Genomic DNA, 20197 nt, shown 5'->3' on the forward strand with positions numbered 1-20197 from the left:
AAATCACCTTTAAAGTACACTGGCAAAGTCAGAAATAGCAGCTCAGTTTAGTCAATGTGAGACCAAGAGCATTAGAGGCCCCACTATTCCTCTTAGTTAATAACACTCATTTACGCATTTATCAGATAGATGGCAGCAGGAATCTGGTCAAGAGGTTTTAAAATAGGATCAGGCTTGTGCTCCATGACATGTGAGTGAACAGAGAAAATCCCAGCAGCTGCCCATAACCAAGAGTTATTTTTAAAGGTTCTTTCTCCATGTTTCGATGAAGCACATAAAAATTATAAAATTAACCTCACAAAACCCAAAAATCTTTTATTAAGCAGTTGAAAAAATGTTAAGTTTCTTAGGTAAGAAGAATTATAGTAATATATGACTATTTTGTTCATAAATACTACTTCATCCTCTAGAATATAAATGAGATTTATCCTTTCAAAAGCAAATCACTAATCTTATAAATATAAGGGATTTAAGCCTGCAGTTAGCTACTCAGGTAATACAGAAGCTGGCCTTTCTAGGTCTGAACATAAAAAAATCATTTTAATTAACTTGATTTACATATACATATCTACATAATTAATGTATTTCATCAAAATGTAACTCTTCTAAATGAGTTAGAGAAAAAATAATTACTTTCAGACTGGATGGTATGTCTGAGTACCTAATAATCAGTCTACCTGATGCTTTCTAGAAGAGATCATTTCTTTTATATGACATTGATTTCACCCATTTATTTGCTTACGTATCACTTATTTTTTCACTCCTATAACAAAGTTCCTTTGCCTGGCTCAAAATTTCTCGCAAGCTTTGGCACATTTAGGTCAAAGTTACAAATTATTCATTCCAGGCTTTTTATGCTAAATAAGATCCCCAATATACAAAGGGTACACATAACTACGTACTAAGGAGCAACACATTAAAACATGAAAGACTTAATTTGCTCCAGTAAGTCACAGTCGAAACAACTTTTCCTGATATAGTAAGGTTTTATAACACTGAACTCAGAGTCAAGAGTCCAAGATCTGGCCCAGTTCTGCTACTTTCTAATTGTGTGACCTTGGGTAAGTTACTTAACAGTTTCAGTTTTCCCAAAGCAACAAGATTAAATTATCTCTAAATCTTCTCCAGACACAAATCCCCATAAAATTTACTGTCACTAAATAACTTAACATGCCTTACAATTAAGCAACCTTACATAAGTATACAGGCATTGCTTAATGATCTTAAAAGTGAAATACAACAATATCTTTTTCCAGTTATTTACTATAGCTTTGTTTAGTACAGTCTATTTTTTTGAACAGGTGAAAAACATCAAAGAATAAAAAATATTTTCTAAGGTCACAAAATCCTCTCCAAACATTTTTCATCTGATTAACACATTTCTTCTCAAGGAAAAGATCTTAAAAGGAAAATATTGGGCATAGAAATAAAGTCTAAAAAATTTACTACATCATATAGAAAGATTTTATAGAGATGAACTTAAGAGAGTTTTAGCGTACTAAATCTTTTTTGGTCCATGAACTACATAACCAATTGAATTATAATACCCGTCCTCTATTTCTATAAGCAGTATAAAAACTTTAAAAACCTAAAAACTGACTGCTTTTAAGAATCTTGAATTTTAATTTAATAGGAAAATAAGATTAAACTTTTCTAAAATCTTCCTGTGAAACCAAAAGGAAACTGTTCAACTAAAAGAAAGTTCATAGAAAGTTCTGTATTAATTACACACTATAAAACCTTGGTAATTTTATGTGCTTATGCATGCTCCCTGCACTTCATCCTCCCCAGGGAGGTACCATGGGCCATAAAACTTTAAAGCAGAGAATACCAAATCACATGAGCCTCTACCTCCCTTCTCTCTTCCCCTAAAGTAGTTTTATTCCCATTTTTTAAAATCCCCCATGATATGTACAATTCTGAAAGTAGAGGTGAAATTCTAAAATCTATACTCAATTCAAATATTCAACATTTACAGGTACCTTTTATGAAAACGGCACTATACTAGTTGCTCAATGGATGGGCTTGCTCTGAATTGTATATGAACAGTCATATCTCTGAGAAAGCTATCAGCTTGAAGTACAGTTCTGAACACTTACGAGCGGAATATCAAACCCCAGCTTCTTTGTTTGTGATCACAATCTGATGTTAATTTTCTGTTCTTTTAGCCTCTTTGAGGAACCCAGTTACTGTGCGGTATATAAAGAGTGTGTGTGTGGTGTGGTGCTTATGTAATAAAGGTACTCTTCTCAACAGCACAATTAACTGCTATAGAAAAGGCTTCAGTCTTCCACTCTGATACCAAATCAGGCAGTGGTAAATGTGACCAAAGAGCAAAGGGGCAGGGCTGTGTAAGCACTCTCTCAATCTAGTTTCTAAACATTACACTTTACATGGAGGTATGGCCACAGAGTCAAAAGGAAAAGGAATATGACTGGCCAATGGGTTCCCCTTAATCCGTTTTTAAAGTGTACCATTTCCAGAATTTTAGGTTCATGCTGAATATAAACTGGATGTTTTCAAGAAACATAACAATGGATAAGTTTTCCCACTACATTATAAGGATTCCAAGTTTAATACTGAGAAAAGAATTACTAGAATTTCAAATAGGCAAAATATTAAAACTCATTATTTTAAAATTTCAGTGTTTCTACAGGTGAAGTGGGATAAAGAGAAACCTTGATTTTACACTGGAAAAGAACTGTTTACATGGCTATACTGCATAAAAATCTGTTTTTAAATCAAAACCTACTTTTTAGTCTTTTGGGGATAACTAAAAATGATAAAATAACTAAATACATGTGCCAGTTTTTAAATCCTAATAATAGTATCTTGAGTGAACAGTAAAATTAAGGCATATACTGGTTTCAACTGCATCATTCAGTATTGAAAACAAACAGTTAAACTTTGACACTGAAAAGTGGGAGTGTCAACCAAATGACAGTAAAACATTTCATTATCACTATCTAACAAAATATACGTGTATGATATTAGACTTTACAAAATAATTTTCTAACGTACTTCACAATAAAAAAATAACTAGTGAGGCTCTTGAAACTGACAGATGATTTGCTTGGCTGACAGCTGTAATTCTAGAGAATGAACCATCCTTTCTAGTCAACCTACAAGGTGTAGTATAACATAACTAAAACCTCCCAAAATGAAAAAAAAGGTTCATTCACTTAGGCAAAAAGCAGAATTATTGTTTTCATGTTTTGTTTCAAAAAAATGAGATTCACATTGCCAAATCCTTTACTTTACAAATCTTTCTTAAATCCAAAGAAATGTATTTGACCTTTTCCTTTGAAAATTCTGTGACTTCTGCCAAGGTAAATTATAACTATATTAACTAACCTAGAAATGATGCATTCATTTTACTTTGATTCATAATAAAAAATAATGTTGGTTCTATGAATACTAAAGAACACTGTTATTCAACCAAGTTGATTACGATTAATCTTTCAAACTCTAGACCAAACAGTGCATCAAATTGCTAAATCTTATTGGGAATATCTTTGATCAACAACATGGAGTAGTAAAATCAAAAGGAAGCTCTACAATTTTTTGTTTAGCTCTAATTATTATGTGCTTAGATTTAATTAGTAGGATAGGAACTGACTGAGGAAAACATAAACATACATTGTTATATTCAAGTCAGCATAATGCTCACAGCAGCAAATACTGCCATTACTAACCTAAGACCTTCAAATCACCATATATCCAAAATACATATTAATTAAGCACTATGTGCCAAACATTGATCTGATTTTGTACTATTCTTTTCCAAAGTCTCCAAAGTGAATTAAACCTAGTAGTAATTCTCTAAAAGATTTGTAAAAGGTTAAAGAAACAGAAACTAACAGCTTTTTAAGTAGAAAAATATAATTAGTTTTGCTATTTAACAATCCCCTTCCAGTTCTTAGAGTTGTGTGATGATCAAATCTTACCGCTTCTATTTTTAGGTAGCCCAGATTTACCTTTTTCCTACTGATCGTATTACAAAATCTTGGGTCCAGGTTTAGGTCAAATCATAACTCAGGTTCAATAAACTTCTCACTGTTTATCTACATTTACATTTTCAATCTAAAAATATGTAGGAGGGGACAAATAAAGTGAGGGCACAGAAGCCCTGTAAGCCATCACTGGGACATTCTCTCCTCCTCTACTTCATTCAATTCCAACTGGAAGTACATGTGATTAAGTAAATCTCTTCTCCATTATCTATTAGGGAGTAAACATTTGTGGGACTCTACTGTGTATCAGGCACCCAGAAAGGATCTTACATTGCACTCTTTCATTTAATCCTCACAATAAAACACAAGGGCTTAATTATTCCCATTTTACAGAGGAGGAATGTGAGGCTCAGATTAATTTGCCCAAGATCCACAGCTACTGAGTGGCTCAACTGGGATTCAAACATGACCTGTGGCTTTTCCCACGATACCACACTGCTCCTACTCTAAGTCACCTGGTATTGGACACTAGAATTATAGAAGTGTTGTATTAGTATCAAACATTTGTAAAGTGCTTTGAGTTCTCCGTGTGATTAAATCTTTTGCCTTTTTTAATCTCCACAGAAACTTTATGAGGAGAGCATTCTTTTTGCTACCCCAGAAGGATTAAGTAACTCATCTAAGATCACACAGCAGTTAAGTGCAGAACCCAGGTCTTCTGAGTCCGGGCTGAAGGCTGTTTCCACTGCACTAGACGATAATTACTGTCACTGCCAAGCCCACCCCTTCCTGTAAGTCAAAAGCTTTTTCAAATCCTACCTTCTATAGGTGGCACGGTGTTGAGAACACAGTAGGTGCTAGTTCCGCAGAATACACTTTGGGAAACGCTCTAAGGAAACAGAAAATAAAATGTAAAACTAATCTTCCAAAAAGATATAATCTGGCTCTTCTGTGATATTCCTACCAAGATGCAAAACCTGAATCTAATCATGAGGAAACATCAGACAAATCCAAATCAAGGAACATTCCACAAAATGACTGGCCTGCAATCCTCAAGAGTGTCAAGGTCATGAAAGTCAAAAAGGACTGAAAACTCTTCTGTATTAAGAAACTGAAGAGACAACCGGTTATGACCCAAGGTTCTGATTAGATATTTTTCTACAAAGGCCATTGCTGGATCAACTGGCAAAACAGCAACAGGACTTTAGGACTGGACAGTAGGAATGTCTCAGTGTTAACTTCCTGGTTGTGATGACTGTTCTTGTGGTTATGGAGGAGGATGTTCTTGTTTGTAGGAAATACATGATCAAGTATTCGAGTGATGGAACTTATCGGCAACTTATCCTCAAATGGCTCAGGGGGAAACCGTTCTTTGCACTGCGAGCTTAAGGCTGTTTCAAAATTTAAGATACATATGTGAGAAAAGGTCTACGGTGATGAACATGCATAACTTGTGTAATTTGTTTAAATGGGAAGGAAGTATGTGTGCTGTACATAGAGGAAATTTTTGCTAAGAACCAATGTCACATTCATTTTGAAGCTCAGTCAACACCAACAACATTATTAACCATTTCCCAACAATAAACCCAACACCCGACTCACCCAAAAAAAATGTGCAGAATGCCAACTAGTATTATGGCATGGGAAGTGACGTCAAGGTGAATTCCGTTAACAAGAAAGAAACAAGGTCTCTGGCTCTCAGGCTGCTTCACACAGATAAAACTAAGTATTTCACATAAAACCTACACAATGGTAACTTTAAAAAAAAAAAGAAAGAAAAATTTTTGAATCTTGACAGCCAATTATTTTCAATCCTAAAAATATCTTTTTTGTTTGGTTGCAGTATTAAATAAAATTTTAGATTATTCATCTTACATTTTAAACCACATATTTGTACACTTAGAAAACCAAAGATAGTTTACAAGTTCAACAACCACCCTCAACATTTTATATTTAAAAGCTACCAGGCATGGTGGCTTGTGCCCATAGTCTCAGCTACTCAGGAGGCTGTGGTAGGAAGATGGCTTGAGCCCAGGACTTTCAAGGCTGCAGTGAACCATGGTAACACCACTACACTCCAGCTCCAGCCTAGGCAACAGAGCAAGGCCTCATCTTTAAAAATAATAATAAACAAATTAATTAATTTGGTGGCTCACGCCTGTAATCCCAACACTTTGGGGGGCCAAAGCAGGTGGATTACTTGAGCTTAGGAGTTAAAGACTAGCCTGGATAACATGGCAAAACCTCACCTCTACCAAAAATACAAAAATTAGCCAGGCATAGTGGCACACACCTGTGGTCCCAGATACCTGGGGGAGGAGCTGGGGTAGGAGGATTGCTGGAATCCAGGAAATTGAGGCTGCAGTGAGCCATGATCACGCCACTGCACTCCAGCCTGGATGACAGAGTGAAACCCTGTCTCAAAAAATTAATTAAAATAAAATAAAATATAAAGAGTTCAGTTCTACCACTTACTAGCTGTCCTTAGGAAAGTAATTCAGGCCGGGTGTGGTGGCTCAAGCCTGTAATCCCAGCACTTTGGGAGGCCGAGACGGGCGGATCACGAGGTCAGGAGATCGAGACTATCCTGGCGAACACGGTGAAACCCCGTCTCTACTAAAAAAAAATACAAAAAAACTAGCCGGGCGTGGTGGCGGGTGCTTGTAGTCCCAGCTACTTGGGAGGCTGAGGCAGGAGAATGGCGTAAACCCAGGAGGCAGAGCTTGCAGTGAGCTGAGATCTGGCCACTGCACTCCAGCCTGGGGGACAGAGCGAGACTCCGTCTCAAAAAAAAAAAAAAAAAAAAAAAGTGGCTTTCAGGTGGACACAGGCCCCTCACAAATAAGAAAGTAATTCGACCTCTCTATATTACCTCATCCAAAAAGGAAGAGTGGATACTTCTATCTCTCAGGCAGGAGGAGGACTGGATAACACATACCCAAGTGCTTTCAATTCAAAGGCACCACTCAAATACAAAACTCTGTTGTTACCATGGTTAATGAGGATGAGCTTAATGTTAACATTTTCTAAGAACAAACAGGACTGCCTGAGTTATTTATTTGTTGTTGAATTTGTTTGTTTTGCCCAGACTGAAGTGTAGTGACAGGATCTCAGCTCACTGCAACCTCTGCCTCCCAGGTTCAGATGATTCTCCTGCCTCAGCCTCCTGAGTAGCTAGGACTACAAGTGACCACGTCTGGCTAATTTTTGTATTTTTAATAGAGATGAGGTTTCACCATATTGGAAAAGCTGGTCTCGAACTCCTGACCTCAAATGATCTGCCGTCCTCAGCCTCCCAAAATGCTGGGATTATAGGCATGAGCTGCCATGCTTGAGTTTTTTATGCCAAAAAATGTTGCAATCTGACTAAAGTTGACTTCCACGAATTTTTTATTTTCCTCTCCCTTATGTCCATGATCAAGTGCTTCAGAAGTCAAATTGTTTTCAGGGTCCATATAAATAAAGTCTTTCTCTACAATATGACTCCTAGCTACCCGGATAACCACGAGCTCCTTAATTCTTTCTTTACTATTTCTGTAAAATTCTTGTTCTAGGACTGTTTCCCTCTCCAATTTAACCAATAGTAGTACACTGAGCCGGGCACAGCGGTTCACGCCTGTAATCCCAGCTACTCGGGAGACTGAAGTGGGAGGATCACTTGAGCCAGGAATTTGAGCCTGAAGTGAGCCATGACCGTGCTATTGCACTCTAGCTTGGGTGACAAGAGACCCTGTCTCTTGTCAGGGTCTCTTGTCACCCAAAACAAAAAAACAAAAAACAAAAAAAAACAAAAACAAGAACAAAAACAAAAACAAAAGTAGTTAACTATGATAACATCTGTGGTAACAGCTATGTCTAAGGATTCACCCTATAAACTACACAAGGCTCGGAATTCATGTATCCTTTGGAAAATTCAACATTACTTTCTACCCATGACTGTGAGCATGGAATTATCATACATTAGGAAAAGTAGTTCATGGGAAGATCTCCAGTAGGGGAAAAGTCAGCAGTACGCTGACTTCTTGTAACATCTACAAGAGTCGCCAGTAACAGCCCACTAATCACATGAATGTAATATCTCATTTTAATTTAGTTTCTGAATTAAAACTTGAAATTTTACAATGTTAAAAATAATGTCTTACATTCAAGGCTTAACATTTCCTGGCTTCCTATTATCAAAAACTGATGGTATAAGATTACCATTTGAGATATCTTAACAATGGTCTTAGGTGAAAAGTGTTTAAAAATCACTTTGGTTCAGTGGGACACACTAATGAATAGCTTCATACAAAAGGATTTTTCTGTAATCCCAGCACTTTGGGAGGCCAAGACGGGCGGATAACGAGGTCAGGAGATCGAGACCATCCTGGCTAACATGGTGAAATCCCGTCTCTATTAAAAATACAAAAAAAAATTGGCCGGGCGAGGTGGCGGGCGACTGTAGTCCCAGCTACTCGGGAGGCTGAGGCAGGAGAATGGCGTGAACCCGGGAGGCGGAGCTTGCACAGAGCCGAGATCGCGCCACTGCACTCCAGCCTGGGCAACAGAGCAAGACTCCGTCTTAACAAAAAAAAAAAAAGGATTTTTATATCCAACTTCAAAGTCTGACAATAAGTAAATCAGTGACAGAATATTTGAAATAATAGGAAGAACTGGGCACTAAAATAACATATGACACAGAAATATCATAGACAAAAACCAATCATGCTTTCTCCACAGCACTGCATAATAGTCTCCATAGTTAACTAGGAAAGAAACAAAAGTTAAAACTGAAATCAAGTCATTCTATCTTCGAAAACCATAGGTTCTCAAAACAAATAAGCCAAAGCACAAAAAACTTCCATGATAAGAAAGGGCTACCTTGTACTAGACACCTCTGTGCCAGACACTGGGCCAGGAATTTTCACAGGACCACTTTGTGTTTTGATCTCCCTCTAGGCGCCTGTCTGCAATACTGGGGCAGCTCTGCCATAGAGGGAGGCAGGCTGGTCTTAAGTACCTGCAGAGCCACGGTGGTGGTGTTCCAGTTCACTACTCACTGCTAAGAAGTCTGGGCAAATCAGTGAGCCACTCTGTCCACAGGACAACACAGTGGAATGGAAAAGCACAAGCTTTCAAGTCAGATCTGGGTTCAAGTCCCTCCTCAGAAGCAGGTCTTCAAGCACCTCCCCCAATGACTCCGCACTTCAACTCAGACCCCTCACCCTTCAGGAAGCCTCTCGCCGACAGGGTACCTTTGGAGTAGCCTGTCTTTTCCTCTCACAGAACACATCCTTCTTTATGGCAGCTCCTTCCATTTGTTCTACAACAATTAAAGGAGCACTTAACATGTACCAGACACTGTTCAGAAGCTAGGAGACAGCACTGAACAGGACAGACAAGGGTCTTGTCCTCTTGAAGATATATTCTAGTGGGGGGAAGGCAGATGGTAAATGGGACACTCTCCAATAGGGGTAAATTCCTATAAAGGAAATGAAATGGAATGGTGCATTACTGTAAAAATTTGGTAGAATGTTTTTCATTGTTTCTGAATGTATAGCCATGTTGGAGTGGAAGGAATACTTGGAGCATCAAGAAACCTGAATTCCATCATTAACCAAATCAATGATTCTCAGCCTTAGCCAGTCATCTAGTGAGATCTCCAAAACTCTGATGCCCGGACCAATCATGTCCGAATGTCTGGGGATGGGGCCCAGGCCTCGGTATTTTTTTAAAGGTCCCCAAGTGATCCCAAGATGTATCCAAGGTTGGCAACCACTGAAATAAACAGTTGTATGACGCTGGGCAACTCTGACTTTCCCAGTTTTCTCAAGAGTCAATTTTGGGTAGCTGACCTTGAGCAGAACTTCTCCAAATGTAATGTGCATGCGGGTTATCTTAGGATCTTCTTTCAATGCAGGTTCTGATTCATAGGTCTAAGGGAGGCCTGAGAGTCTGCCTCTAACAAGCCCCAGGTGATGCCCATGCTGCAATGAATGGCCACACCTTGAGTATCAGAAACCAGATGATCAACCTAAAAGATCGGGAATTAGATAAATGGTCTATAAAAGATCCTTCCAGTCCTAACATTCCTCAACTGCATAATTCCACTAATTCCTAGAAGATTAAAAAAGTACTTTCATCTGTTAGTACATACTATAATACAAAACTATACCAGAATATCCACACAAGATAATTAATAGAAACTCTAGGGACGGTTACTCAAGTATAGTGCCCAGTTTCTGCTGGAAGTACCCAAGAAGGCTGGGCATGATGGCTCACGCCTATAATCCCAGCACTTTGGGAGGCCAAGGCAAGAGGGCTGCTTAAGCCCAGGAGTTCAAGACCAGCCTGGGCAACATGGCCAAACTCTGTCTCTACAAAATATTAAAATTTTAGCCAGGTGTGGTACTATGTGTCTGCAGTCCCAGCTACACGGAAGGCTGAGGCAGGAGGATTGCTTGAGCCTGGGAGATCGAGGTTGCAGTGAGCCATGACAGCACTACTGCACTACAGCCTAGGCAACAGAGTGAGACCCTGTCTCAAAAAAGAAATAAAAAATAGAACTACCCAAGAGGAGAGATGCAGAGCTCTATAATATATATTCCCTGTTTTCAAAAAGTATACTAATTGAAACAATACTTTTTAATAAGTTAATGAAAAAATAATATATGACTTAAAGGTTAAAACAAGGGACAGATGATAGCAGTATGGAAATTCAGTAACTACCTGGGTATCAAGCAGAAACTCTTTGAAGCCTTGGACTATGTTTTATCCATTTTGTCTCCATTCAAGAACCTAGATCAGCATGTTACACACAGGCAAGTTCATTGTATATGGATAATATATACATATATTAGAGTTTTTGGAAGATGGATTAATGAAACAAGATGCTATATAGTAAGAAGTGATTACAGGCTTTGGAACAGAGACACAGCATAATGAAAACCATATTTGCCATTCTTTGAAATAAAGACAAAGAATATTTAGGTCTCCACAGAATGAAAGCTGAGTCTCAAACTCTTAGCACCTTTACTACACTTACTAGTTTTGCTTAGCATCCTAGGCACCGTGCCTAGATAGTTAGGGAGGCTAACTGCATAATGGCTCAAATACCATAAATATTCGCTTCTTGCTCAGGTAAAGTCCAAAACAGGTGTTCCTGGTGGGCAGACTGTTCTCCCAGCAGTGGCTCTGCTGCCTGTGCTCCTTCCACCTCGTGGCAGAAGACTTTCTAGGTCACTAGGCCCTCTGCATCAAGCCAGATAAGGAAAAGGCATGATACCCATGCCCGAAGAGTTTCAGGGGCCAAGTCTGGAAGTGGCTCACTTCATTGCTGTCCCCCCACTGGCTAGAATTTGGTCATGATTGCAAGGGGGACTGGAAAATCCCCAGGAAGAGGAGGAGATGGGTTTCATGATCCGCTAGCAGTCTCTGCCACAGTATCTTCTGTAAACTGCTTTTTAATTACAAAATAGTCACTCCTTTCAGAAATGTCTTCTGCTAACCTACAACTCCATTTTCAATCCCTAAGGCCATTCGGGATCTAAAGCCAATCTAGGAGGTTTCCTTCTCCAATAAATATTTTCCTAACATACTCAAAATGAGATTTTATCAAATGCATCCTTGAAAGGATGTCTGGCTTGTTCTTCCCAGTATCTCCGGTAATACTTAATACAATGTCTGGTACACAACACAAGCTCAAATTACTTATAGAATTCATAAATTAATAACAGTCCCCCAAGTTTAGGGAAAGGAAAAAGAATGGTCCTATCTCTTGTCCTGGTGATAGTGGTGAAATTTACTAAAAGCCTTCTGTCTTTTTCAAGCACATCTCTTCCTCTAAAGCCACCGAATTGTCACTCATCCTCTTGGTCACTTTGATCTGCTGTGTCTTGGTACTGTGCCACTGAGACACAAGCAAAAGACTGAACAAGCCGTGGCTCGAACCTGTAGTCCCAGCTACTCGGGAGGCTGAGGCAGGAGGACTGTTTGAGCCCAGGAGTTCAAGGCTGCAGTGAGCTGTGATTGTGCCACTGCACTCCAGCCTGGACAACAGAGCAGGACCCTATCTCTAAAAAAATTTTTTAAAAGAAAAAATTGTAGAGAGGACCTCTTAGTCCAGCAATGTTGCAGATATTTTTAAAGAAAGGAAACTTGGCCGGGCGCGGTGGCTCAAGCCTGTAATCCCAGCACTTTGGGAGGCCGAGACGGGCGGATCACGAGGTCAGGAGATCGAGACCACCCTGGCTAACACGGTGAAACCCCGTCTCTACTAAAAAAATACAAAAAATTAGCCAGGCGTGGTGGTGGGCGCCTGTGGTCCCAGCTACTCGGGAGGCTGAGGCAGGAGAATGGCGTGAACCCCGGAGGCAGAGCTTGCAGTGAGCCGAGATCGCGCCACTGCACTCCAGCCTGGGCAACAGAGCGAGACTCCGTCTCAAAAAAAAAAAAAAAAAAAAGAAAGGAACCTTATCCCTCTATTCATTCAAGAAATCAAGCAATATGATAAAAGTTACTTTAAACCTGCAAAAAAAAAAAAAAAAAGTAAGAGGAGTTGGGGAAATATTCAACAGTTTTCACAGACACCAAGAAAACCAAACTAAAATTTGGGGCTAGAGCACAATTATTTAATTATTATTAATTTATGAATAAAGGAAATATTAATTTATGAATAATAAATAAAAAACAGCAGATGGTCTGTCAAAAGACATGATTTGGAGATACTCCCTAAAATCAGGTTAATGATTTTATGAGATGGCCAATTCAACATGCACCTCAAACCCAAGTAACTTTATTCTTTTTCTGAACCACAAAAGGTTAGTGTGGGAAAAAATTATGTGCCACAGTACGAAAATACTTTGTGCTCACATATTACCACTTTTCAAGAAGTTTAAAATATGCCATTAAGTGCTACTATACTATAATAACCCTCACAACTCCCCTATGGGATAGAGACAAAAATTAAAGTATACAGTCAAGTTAAAAGGAAAAAGTCTGGTAGGCAGCCGACTTCCTACTCCTGGGGCAGGCTAAATAAAAAAATGAAACAGTAACCTCTAAGGTAATTGGGGCACAAACCATTTTAGGCTCTCAAATTGAGTTCAACACCTAGAATTGAGTTCAAAAGCAAACAAGTTGCTTGAACAGACTACAAAACAGTTCAAGTTCTAAGAGGCTGACACAGGAACTAATATTACAATATATCAAGCCTGATTTATGGCCTGAAAAATCAGATTAATTGATTCTCTATTACCAGAGATGCATGTAAAGCATGTTTAAAGTGATTTCACAATTTTTTTAAAATTATTCTTTCTAGATATGAATCACAGTATCATTAGAATTTTCATAAATTTAATTTGGCTTGGAAGCCAGTATACTCGACAGTCTGAAAATAACCAAAGAGCACTTATTAGATGCCCACATTTTTACAAATAGATTCCAGTAGAATACATTCAGTAAAAAAAAGTGCATAAAATTTAAAATATTGTTTTAGTAGTACTTATTGTTACTAATACTAACGATAATTTTGTTTAACTCCTCAGAGACAGCATTGTAAAATATCAACAATAGCAACCAAACAAACTAGGCATTCTATTCAACATTACATATGTATAACAAGCATTTTCATATATAAAATCTTATTTCGATCCTAAAAGGTAGCAAAGCACACATTAAGCCTATTCTAGGAATGGAGACACCAAGACATGGGTACAAGGCACTAGGCAAAGGCCACAGGCTGGGATGCGGCAGAATTAGAACTAGACCAGTTCTCCCTACACTACTGTGTGATTTCCACAAGAGCACACGGTTCTCTCCCTAATAATGCAGCAGTATTTCTCCACAAAGCACCAATGCAAAAGTGTGGGCAGAAAAAGTAAGTTAGTTGCTCTAAGGGAAAGCTAAGGCAAACGCTCCCACTGAGGAACACCGAGGAGGTTAGCTGGGAGGGAGACATCCTAAAGGAGAGGAGAGCAGTGGAACAGAATGCTACCATGTACCCCTAGAAGCTGATCTTGTCTAAAGATCTTCCATGCCTCTCAAACATTTTTTGGTCTATGAACCACAGACCACCATGACCTATCACTACTTGCTACTGCCCAAAGAACTAAAACCTCATCAAAACTAAAGAAGAAAATGACAGTTTCTCATAATACTGCAATGAGGCGAACGCCAAGAAAATGGCAGCCACAGCCCTGGAATGGAGGTCAGCTATCTGGGAACCTCCCTTAATCCGAACACAGCCAGAATTAGGAAGGAAGCCAAGAACACTCTGAAGGCCAAAAGTGAATTTTATGAAGTCCATGCACAAAAGCTCATGTACTCTGCTGTGAGAAGAGCTTCTCCGACCCACATTCGTAGCTTGATTACTATAAAACTACTCACAGTTCTAATATGCTTAATTATCAGGTTGCCAAGCCCAGAGATCAGAAGCAACAAATCAGAGGGGAAAAAATATAGCTCAAAACTGACACACAGAAGCAAAAGAGTGACAGGAAACACCAAGTGAGATTGTTTTTTAAACAATAAAAATCGGACACAAGGATTTGAAAGATATAGCAGTTTGGGGTCATTTATCATAAAAGCAAACTCTCTACTCAAAAAACCCAAATCGCAGTGTTAAATAAAGCCCAGTTTAATAAGCTACATACAACATAATGAACCCAAGTTATTAAGGAAAATGTGAGTTAAATTCCGTGTGTTCTACTTAACAGAGAGAAAAAGGTAGCACAGTTTAATACCTTTTGTTTGCATATTACTTTGTAGTCTATAAAACACTTCATAAGAATTACCTCATTTGATCCTCAACAAAACCATAGGGCAAGAGGGCAGATACCTCCACTGGTCAGGAATTCGATGGTAAATGGGTTTATCGGTGGCAAACTATAACACAGATGGCTTTGTCAGTGGCAACCTATAACACAGATGGGCTTGTCGGTGGCAACCTATAATACAGAATGTTCAATTGCCTAACAGGAGAGAGTACATAGAAGGCACGTGAAGACACAGGGCACGGAAGGCCTCCTGAGAAGCGTCACCACCTGACTATCCCAACTTTCAACTGGAACTGCACTTCCAAAACTTCCGCCATGAAAGCTCCCATTCTTCCATCTGCATCTTCCAGGGCCTCATCTGAAGAACTGTTATAACGCCTTCTAATCACATCACCGCCCCCCTACCGTGGAGGAGAAACTTTATGATGGACCTTCTATGATCCCCACCTCTTGATGTCTTGATGTTAACGGCCTTTTTTGTTGTTGTTGTTGGACACGGAGTCTCGCTCTGTCACCCAGGCTGGAGTGTAGTGGCGCGATCTCGGCTCACTGCAAGCTCTGCCTCCCAGGTTCACACCATTCTCCTGCCTCAGCCTCCCAAGCAGCTGGGACTACAGGTGCCCGCCACCACGCCCGGCTAATTTTTTGTATTTTTAGTAGAGACGGGGTTTCACCATGTTAGCCAGAATGGTCTCAATCTCCTGACCTCGTGATCTGCCCACCTCAGCCTCCCAAAGTGCTGGGATTACAGGCGTGAGCCACCGCGCCTGGCCAATGCTAACAGCTTTGTGTAACCTCCTCCCCCAGAGTGTGAGCTGGACCTAGCAAGTCGCTTCTAACCAGCAGAACACAGCAAAGGCAATGGGCAGACTGTGACTTCTCTGTCTTGCTAGAGACTGTCCCTCCTGGCTCTGATGAAGTAAGCTGTGGTGTTGAAGAGGCCCGTGGGAGAGGAACTAAGGGCAGCCTCGGGCCAACAGCTGGCGAGAAGCTGAGCCCTCAGCCCAACAGCCCAAAGAAAGGAGTCCTTCAAATGACCAAGGGACCCTGGAAGTGGATCCTCCCCTACTAGAGGTTTCCGAGGCGAGCCCAGTCCTGGCCAGCACCTCAACCGCAGCTCAGCAGTCCCAAACCAGCAGACCCAGCCCTGCCCTGCCCAAAAGCCTGACCCATGGGAACCAGGAGATTCCACCCTGGGCTGTTTTAAGCCACTGCGTTTGTGATGACTGGTTACAGCAGCAATAGATAACTAATACACCCACAGCCCATCAGGCCACAGTGGTTTCTTTTCTCCTCTTGAACTGGATCAATCATTTCACCATCATTTCCACCAGTACTCTGTATACGCCACAACAGTTCTGAAATAATCAACTACCCTGTCTCTACTCCTTTATTCTCTCATTATCGAATTGACAAAACCAATACCTTTCCTTAGTCTTCAGTCAACTCTGCAGCATTACGACTGACAACCTCCTTTCAACCATCCACATTCAGCATCCCTGAATTCATATTCTGCTTGTTCCATTACCTCTCCGACCATTCTTTCTCAGCCTCTACTGGTTCTCTCCCCTCTGGTGACACTAAAACGTAAGCATTCATCACATTTCTGCCCTCAGGCCCCTTTTCTGCTCCCCTGCCAATCTCACTCACAACTGTGACTTCTAATTGTTTTGAACTGATTCATTCATTCATTCAACCAAAAGGTACTGTCTGTACACTTTGGTTGAAAGACGAGATGTAGCAGTGAGCAGAAAGACAAGGCCACTGCTTACATGAAGCTTCCACTCTCCCAGGGGCTGTGCTGCTGCCGCTGCATCTGCCCCTCCAGACCTCCTCACAGCCCTTCTCTCCCTGCCCCATGCCCAGGGGGCTGACCTCTAAGGATTCCAGCACCAAGGCTCCCTTGCCCTCTGGACGAACAATGAAGAAAAAAGCAGAGTGATATGAATGACTCCCTAATCTCTGACCCACAACTCCAATGTCACACTGTATATATACACTCTAAAGCCGCCCAATGACGCCTTAAAAACAGCAGTACCGGCCAGGCGCAATGGCTCACGCCTGTAATCCTAGCACTTTTGGGAGGTCGAGGTGGACGGATCACCTGAGATCAGGAGTTCGAGACCAGCCTGGCCAACATGGTGAAACTCCATTTTTACTAAAAATACAAAAATTAGCTGGGCATGGTGGCAGGTGCCTGTAATCCCAGCCATTCAGGAGGCTGAGGCAGGAGAATTGCTTGAACCCAGGTGGTGGATGTTGCAGTGAGCTGAGACCATGCCATTGCACTGCAGCCTGGGCAACAAGAGTGAAACTCTAAAAAAAAAAGGGAAGAAGAAAGAAGAAAGAGAAGGAAGAGGAGGAGGAGGAGGAAAGAAGAAAGAAGAAGAAGAGTGGTACCTTTGCAGCCGTTCTCCCCAAAATATACCTGCCTTGTCTTCCCTATCTCAGTCTGGCCTCACTAAATTCCCAGTTATGGTTCAAAACCTAGGATTCACCTTCCCTCAAGGCCCACATTCAATCAGTCACAAAATTGTATGTGTGTGTGACACACACACTCCTCAGCCAAGCTAGCTCTTTCCTCACCCCAATTCTACAGACAACTCTTGCCAGAAGTGATTTTCTATCAACTCCAGTCCCTATTTGCTCATTCATTCATTCATTCATTCAGCCAACAAGCATTTACTAAGTCTAGGTACTCAAGCCTCTAACTGCCAGAAATGCACATCTAATTCAGAGAGAAGAGAAGTAAACAAGCAACTCCCAACGCAAACTAAAATGTGCCACGACTAGGAAAACCACTTAGTGCTATGGCACACACAGGAAGGGCATCCAATCCAATTCGTGAAAAGAGGCGCAAGGTCAAGAAGGCTTCTATTGGAAGTTTCATTTAAGCTGAAACACAGAGGACACAGAGAGTCAGCAAGAGCATGGGTGAGCGTGTGTGCCTGTGTTCCGGAGGCAGATGCAACTTCTAAATCAAGGCAACAACAAAGTGGGAGGCCTAAAACCACCATTGTGGGACCTTGGTACAATCAGAGTCTAAAAAATGTAACATGACTGTAGAGAGGAGGCTGGAAGGGTAACTAGGTGGCCCTTATTAGCACATTTCAGGAGAATCGACTTTATCCAATCAATTCCATTCTTCTACTAAAAAAAATTCTAAAAGCCTCTCCTGAGCAGAGAATTAAATTCAGATTCTTCGGTCTGACTTTTCAGGCCTGGAACAATATGACCCCTACCTACTTTCTGAGGCTTACCTACCCATATGCACATGAATTCCACCCACTCCCTGTACTCTCCTGGCTCTGTGCCTCTGTTCCATTTCCTCTGCTTGGAATTTCTCCTCCAACTACCATGTTTGCCTGTCAACGATTTCAGGTCAAATTCCACCTCCTCCCAGAAGTCTTTCCATCTTCCCTTCCAGAGCCTTATTAAAGCATTATGACCTGCCTTGAATCAGTTACATCCGTATCTGCTTCCCCACAGACTTTCGTCACTACAGACTGTCCCCTACAGGCTTCTGAAGTATGTGTAAACAGAAATGACTCCTAATTTCCAAGTCTAGGAAAAATGTTCAGAAAAGTATTCAATTTACCACTACTGCAGTTCTAAACCGGTAACCATGGAAGGTCACAAAGAAATAATTTTTTTTTTGAGACGGAGTCTTGCTCTGTTCCCCAGGCTGGAGTGCAGTGGTGCAATCTCAGCTCACTGCAACCTCCGCCTCCTGGATTCAAGGGATTCTCCTGCCTCAGCCTCCCAAGTAGCTGAGACTACACGCACGTGCCACCATGCCTGGCTAATTTTTTGTATTTTTAGTAGAGACGAGGTGTCACTGTGTTAGCCAGGATGGTCTCGATCTCCTGACCTCGTGATCCACCTGCCTCGGCCTCCCAAAGTGAATGATTTTTTAATTATATGAAAACAATCAACCAAAAGCCTAGATTTCTGTATGTTTTCATGTAAGTATCTGTAAATAAAAATGGCTATAGAAATTTAAAAACCAGTATGTGAACAAGCTCAGAAAGAGTACCTGTTCAGTCACAAGGCATTTAAGGGACAGAGTAAAGACGAGAACCGAGAACCAAGTCTTCAGATACTCTTTCCCAAAAGAGATAAACAGGCTACAACCAGAGTACCTCCACACAACTCACTAACAAACTCATCCAATTACCTGGAACTTTTATCCTTAATTCTTCCCACAATTAATTCCCGTTTCCTCCAGAGCGCTCAAGAAGCCTCCCTCAACCTTGCAGATTAGTCAAATCCCTTTATGACACATTGCACGTGCCTTCACAGCACTGAGTCCCAGTTGAAATTTCACACGGCATCTTGATTAATGTCTGTCTCCCCCTTAGCTCCGTAAGGACAGAGACTGGGTCTGTCCTTCCTTGTGCCTGGCACAGATAGGCACTTTGTTATTTGTTAAGTAAATGAAGTGACTTAAAAGTATAACAATAACTGATGTTCACATGGCCCCTGCAGGACTACAAGGTCATAAAATATCTTCTGATCCCTCCAGTAATAATAACAATTATATAAATTTTAATGTCACAATTTTATTGTAACATATTCTAACTCTTTGATAATTAAATATTCATATAGGTAATCTGCTAGTTCTCTATTAACCAGAATGTATATTAACCAGAATAGCACACTATTTTTAAAACATGCAAGGCATCAGCAAACTTTCACATCAAAAAAACATATACTACAAGAAGCCAACCTACAGGCTATGTGGAAGAGCTGTTTGCTCTCTTGGAACCTGAAAGGTCCAATTCCAGTCTAACAGTGAATTACAGTGTTTCACCAAGGCAGCCTACTACATTAATAAATTAAAACAAAATTGTATGTTTTTAAGGCAAGATGTTTGGGTATCTAAATTAGCCAGGACTTCCCAAGCATACAGCAAATCCATAAAATGAATTTAAACTCCCAAAATAGATCCACAGATTGAACATAATCCCCATTATATCTCAGTTGCCTCTTTTGTGGAAACTAACAAGCTGATCCTAATATTCATACGGAAATACAAGGGACATAGCACAGCCAAAATAATCTTGAAAAAGAAGAACAGAGTTAAAGGACTGTCAGTTCCTGATTTCAAAACTTACTACAAAGCTACAGAATCAAGATATTGTGGTCATGGCATAAAGATAGACATATAGATCAATGGAATAGAATCAAGACTCTAAAAATAAATCCACAGATTTATAGTCAGTTGATTTTCAACAAGGGTGCCAAGACACTTTAGTGAGGAAAGAATGGTCTTTTCAACAAATGGGCTAGGACAACTGAATATCCACATGCAAAAGAACGAAGCTGGAAGCCTACCTCACACTGCATACAAAAATTAACTGAAGATCTATCAGAGAACTAAATATCAGAGCTAAAACTACAGAACTCTTACGAAAAACACAGGTGTAAACCTTCACGACCTTGGATATGACAACGGTTTCTTATTATGATACCAAAAGTATAAGTGAC

At 40.3% G+C, this 20197-nt stretch overlaps 1 protein-coding gene across 30 annotated transcripts in view; it reads right to left on the minus strand.

Annotated features, from left to right (window-relative positions):
• CAMTA1 (calmodulin binding transcription activator 1) overlaps nt 1-20197 on the minus strand; it is a 978479-nt gene that overhangs the window by 937171 nt on the left and 21111 nt on the right. For 25 of the 30 annotated variants that reach the window (XR_006696555.3, XR_010581491.2, XR_010581496.2 and 22 more), the window contains one exon: nt 4773-4842. The exons of the other annotated variants lie outside the window; for them this stretch is intronic. Coding sequence is in view for 21 of the 25 variants with exons in the window: in XM_065530243.2 (XP_065386315.1) it covers nt 4773-4842 (70 nt within the window). In the remaining 4 variants the exon portion in view is untranslated. The remainder of the gene's footprint in view (nt 1-4772; nt 4843-20197) is intronic. 30 annotated transcript variants of the gene reach the window in all.

The sequence above is a fragment of the Macaca fascicularis genome, chromosome 1 (assembly GCF_037993035.2).
Source record: "Macaca fascicularis isolate 582-1 chromosome 1, T2T-MFA8v1.1".
NCBI lineage: Eukaryota > Metazoa > Chordata > Mammalia > Primates > Cercopithecidae > Macaca > Macaca fascicularis.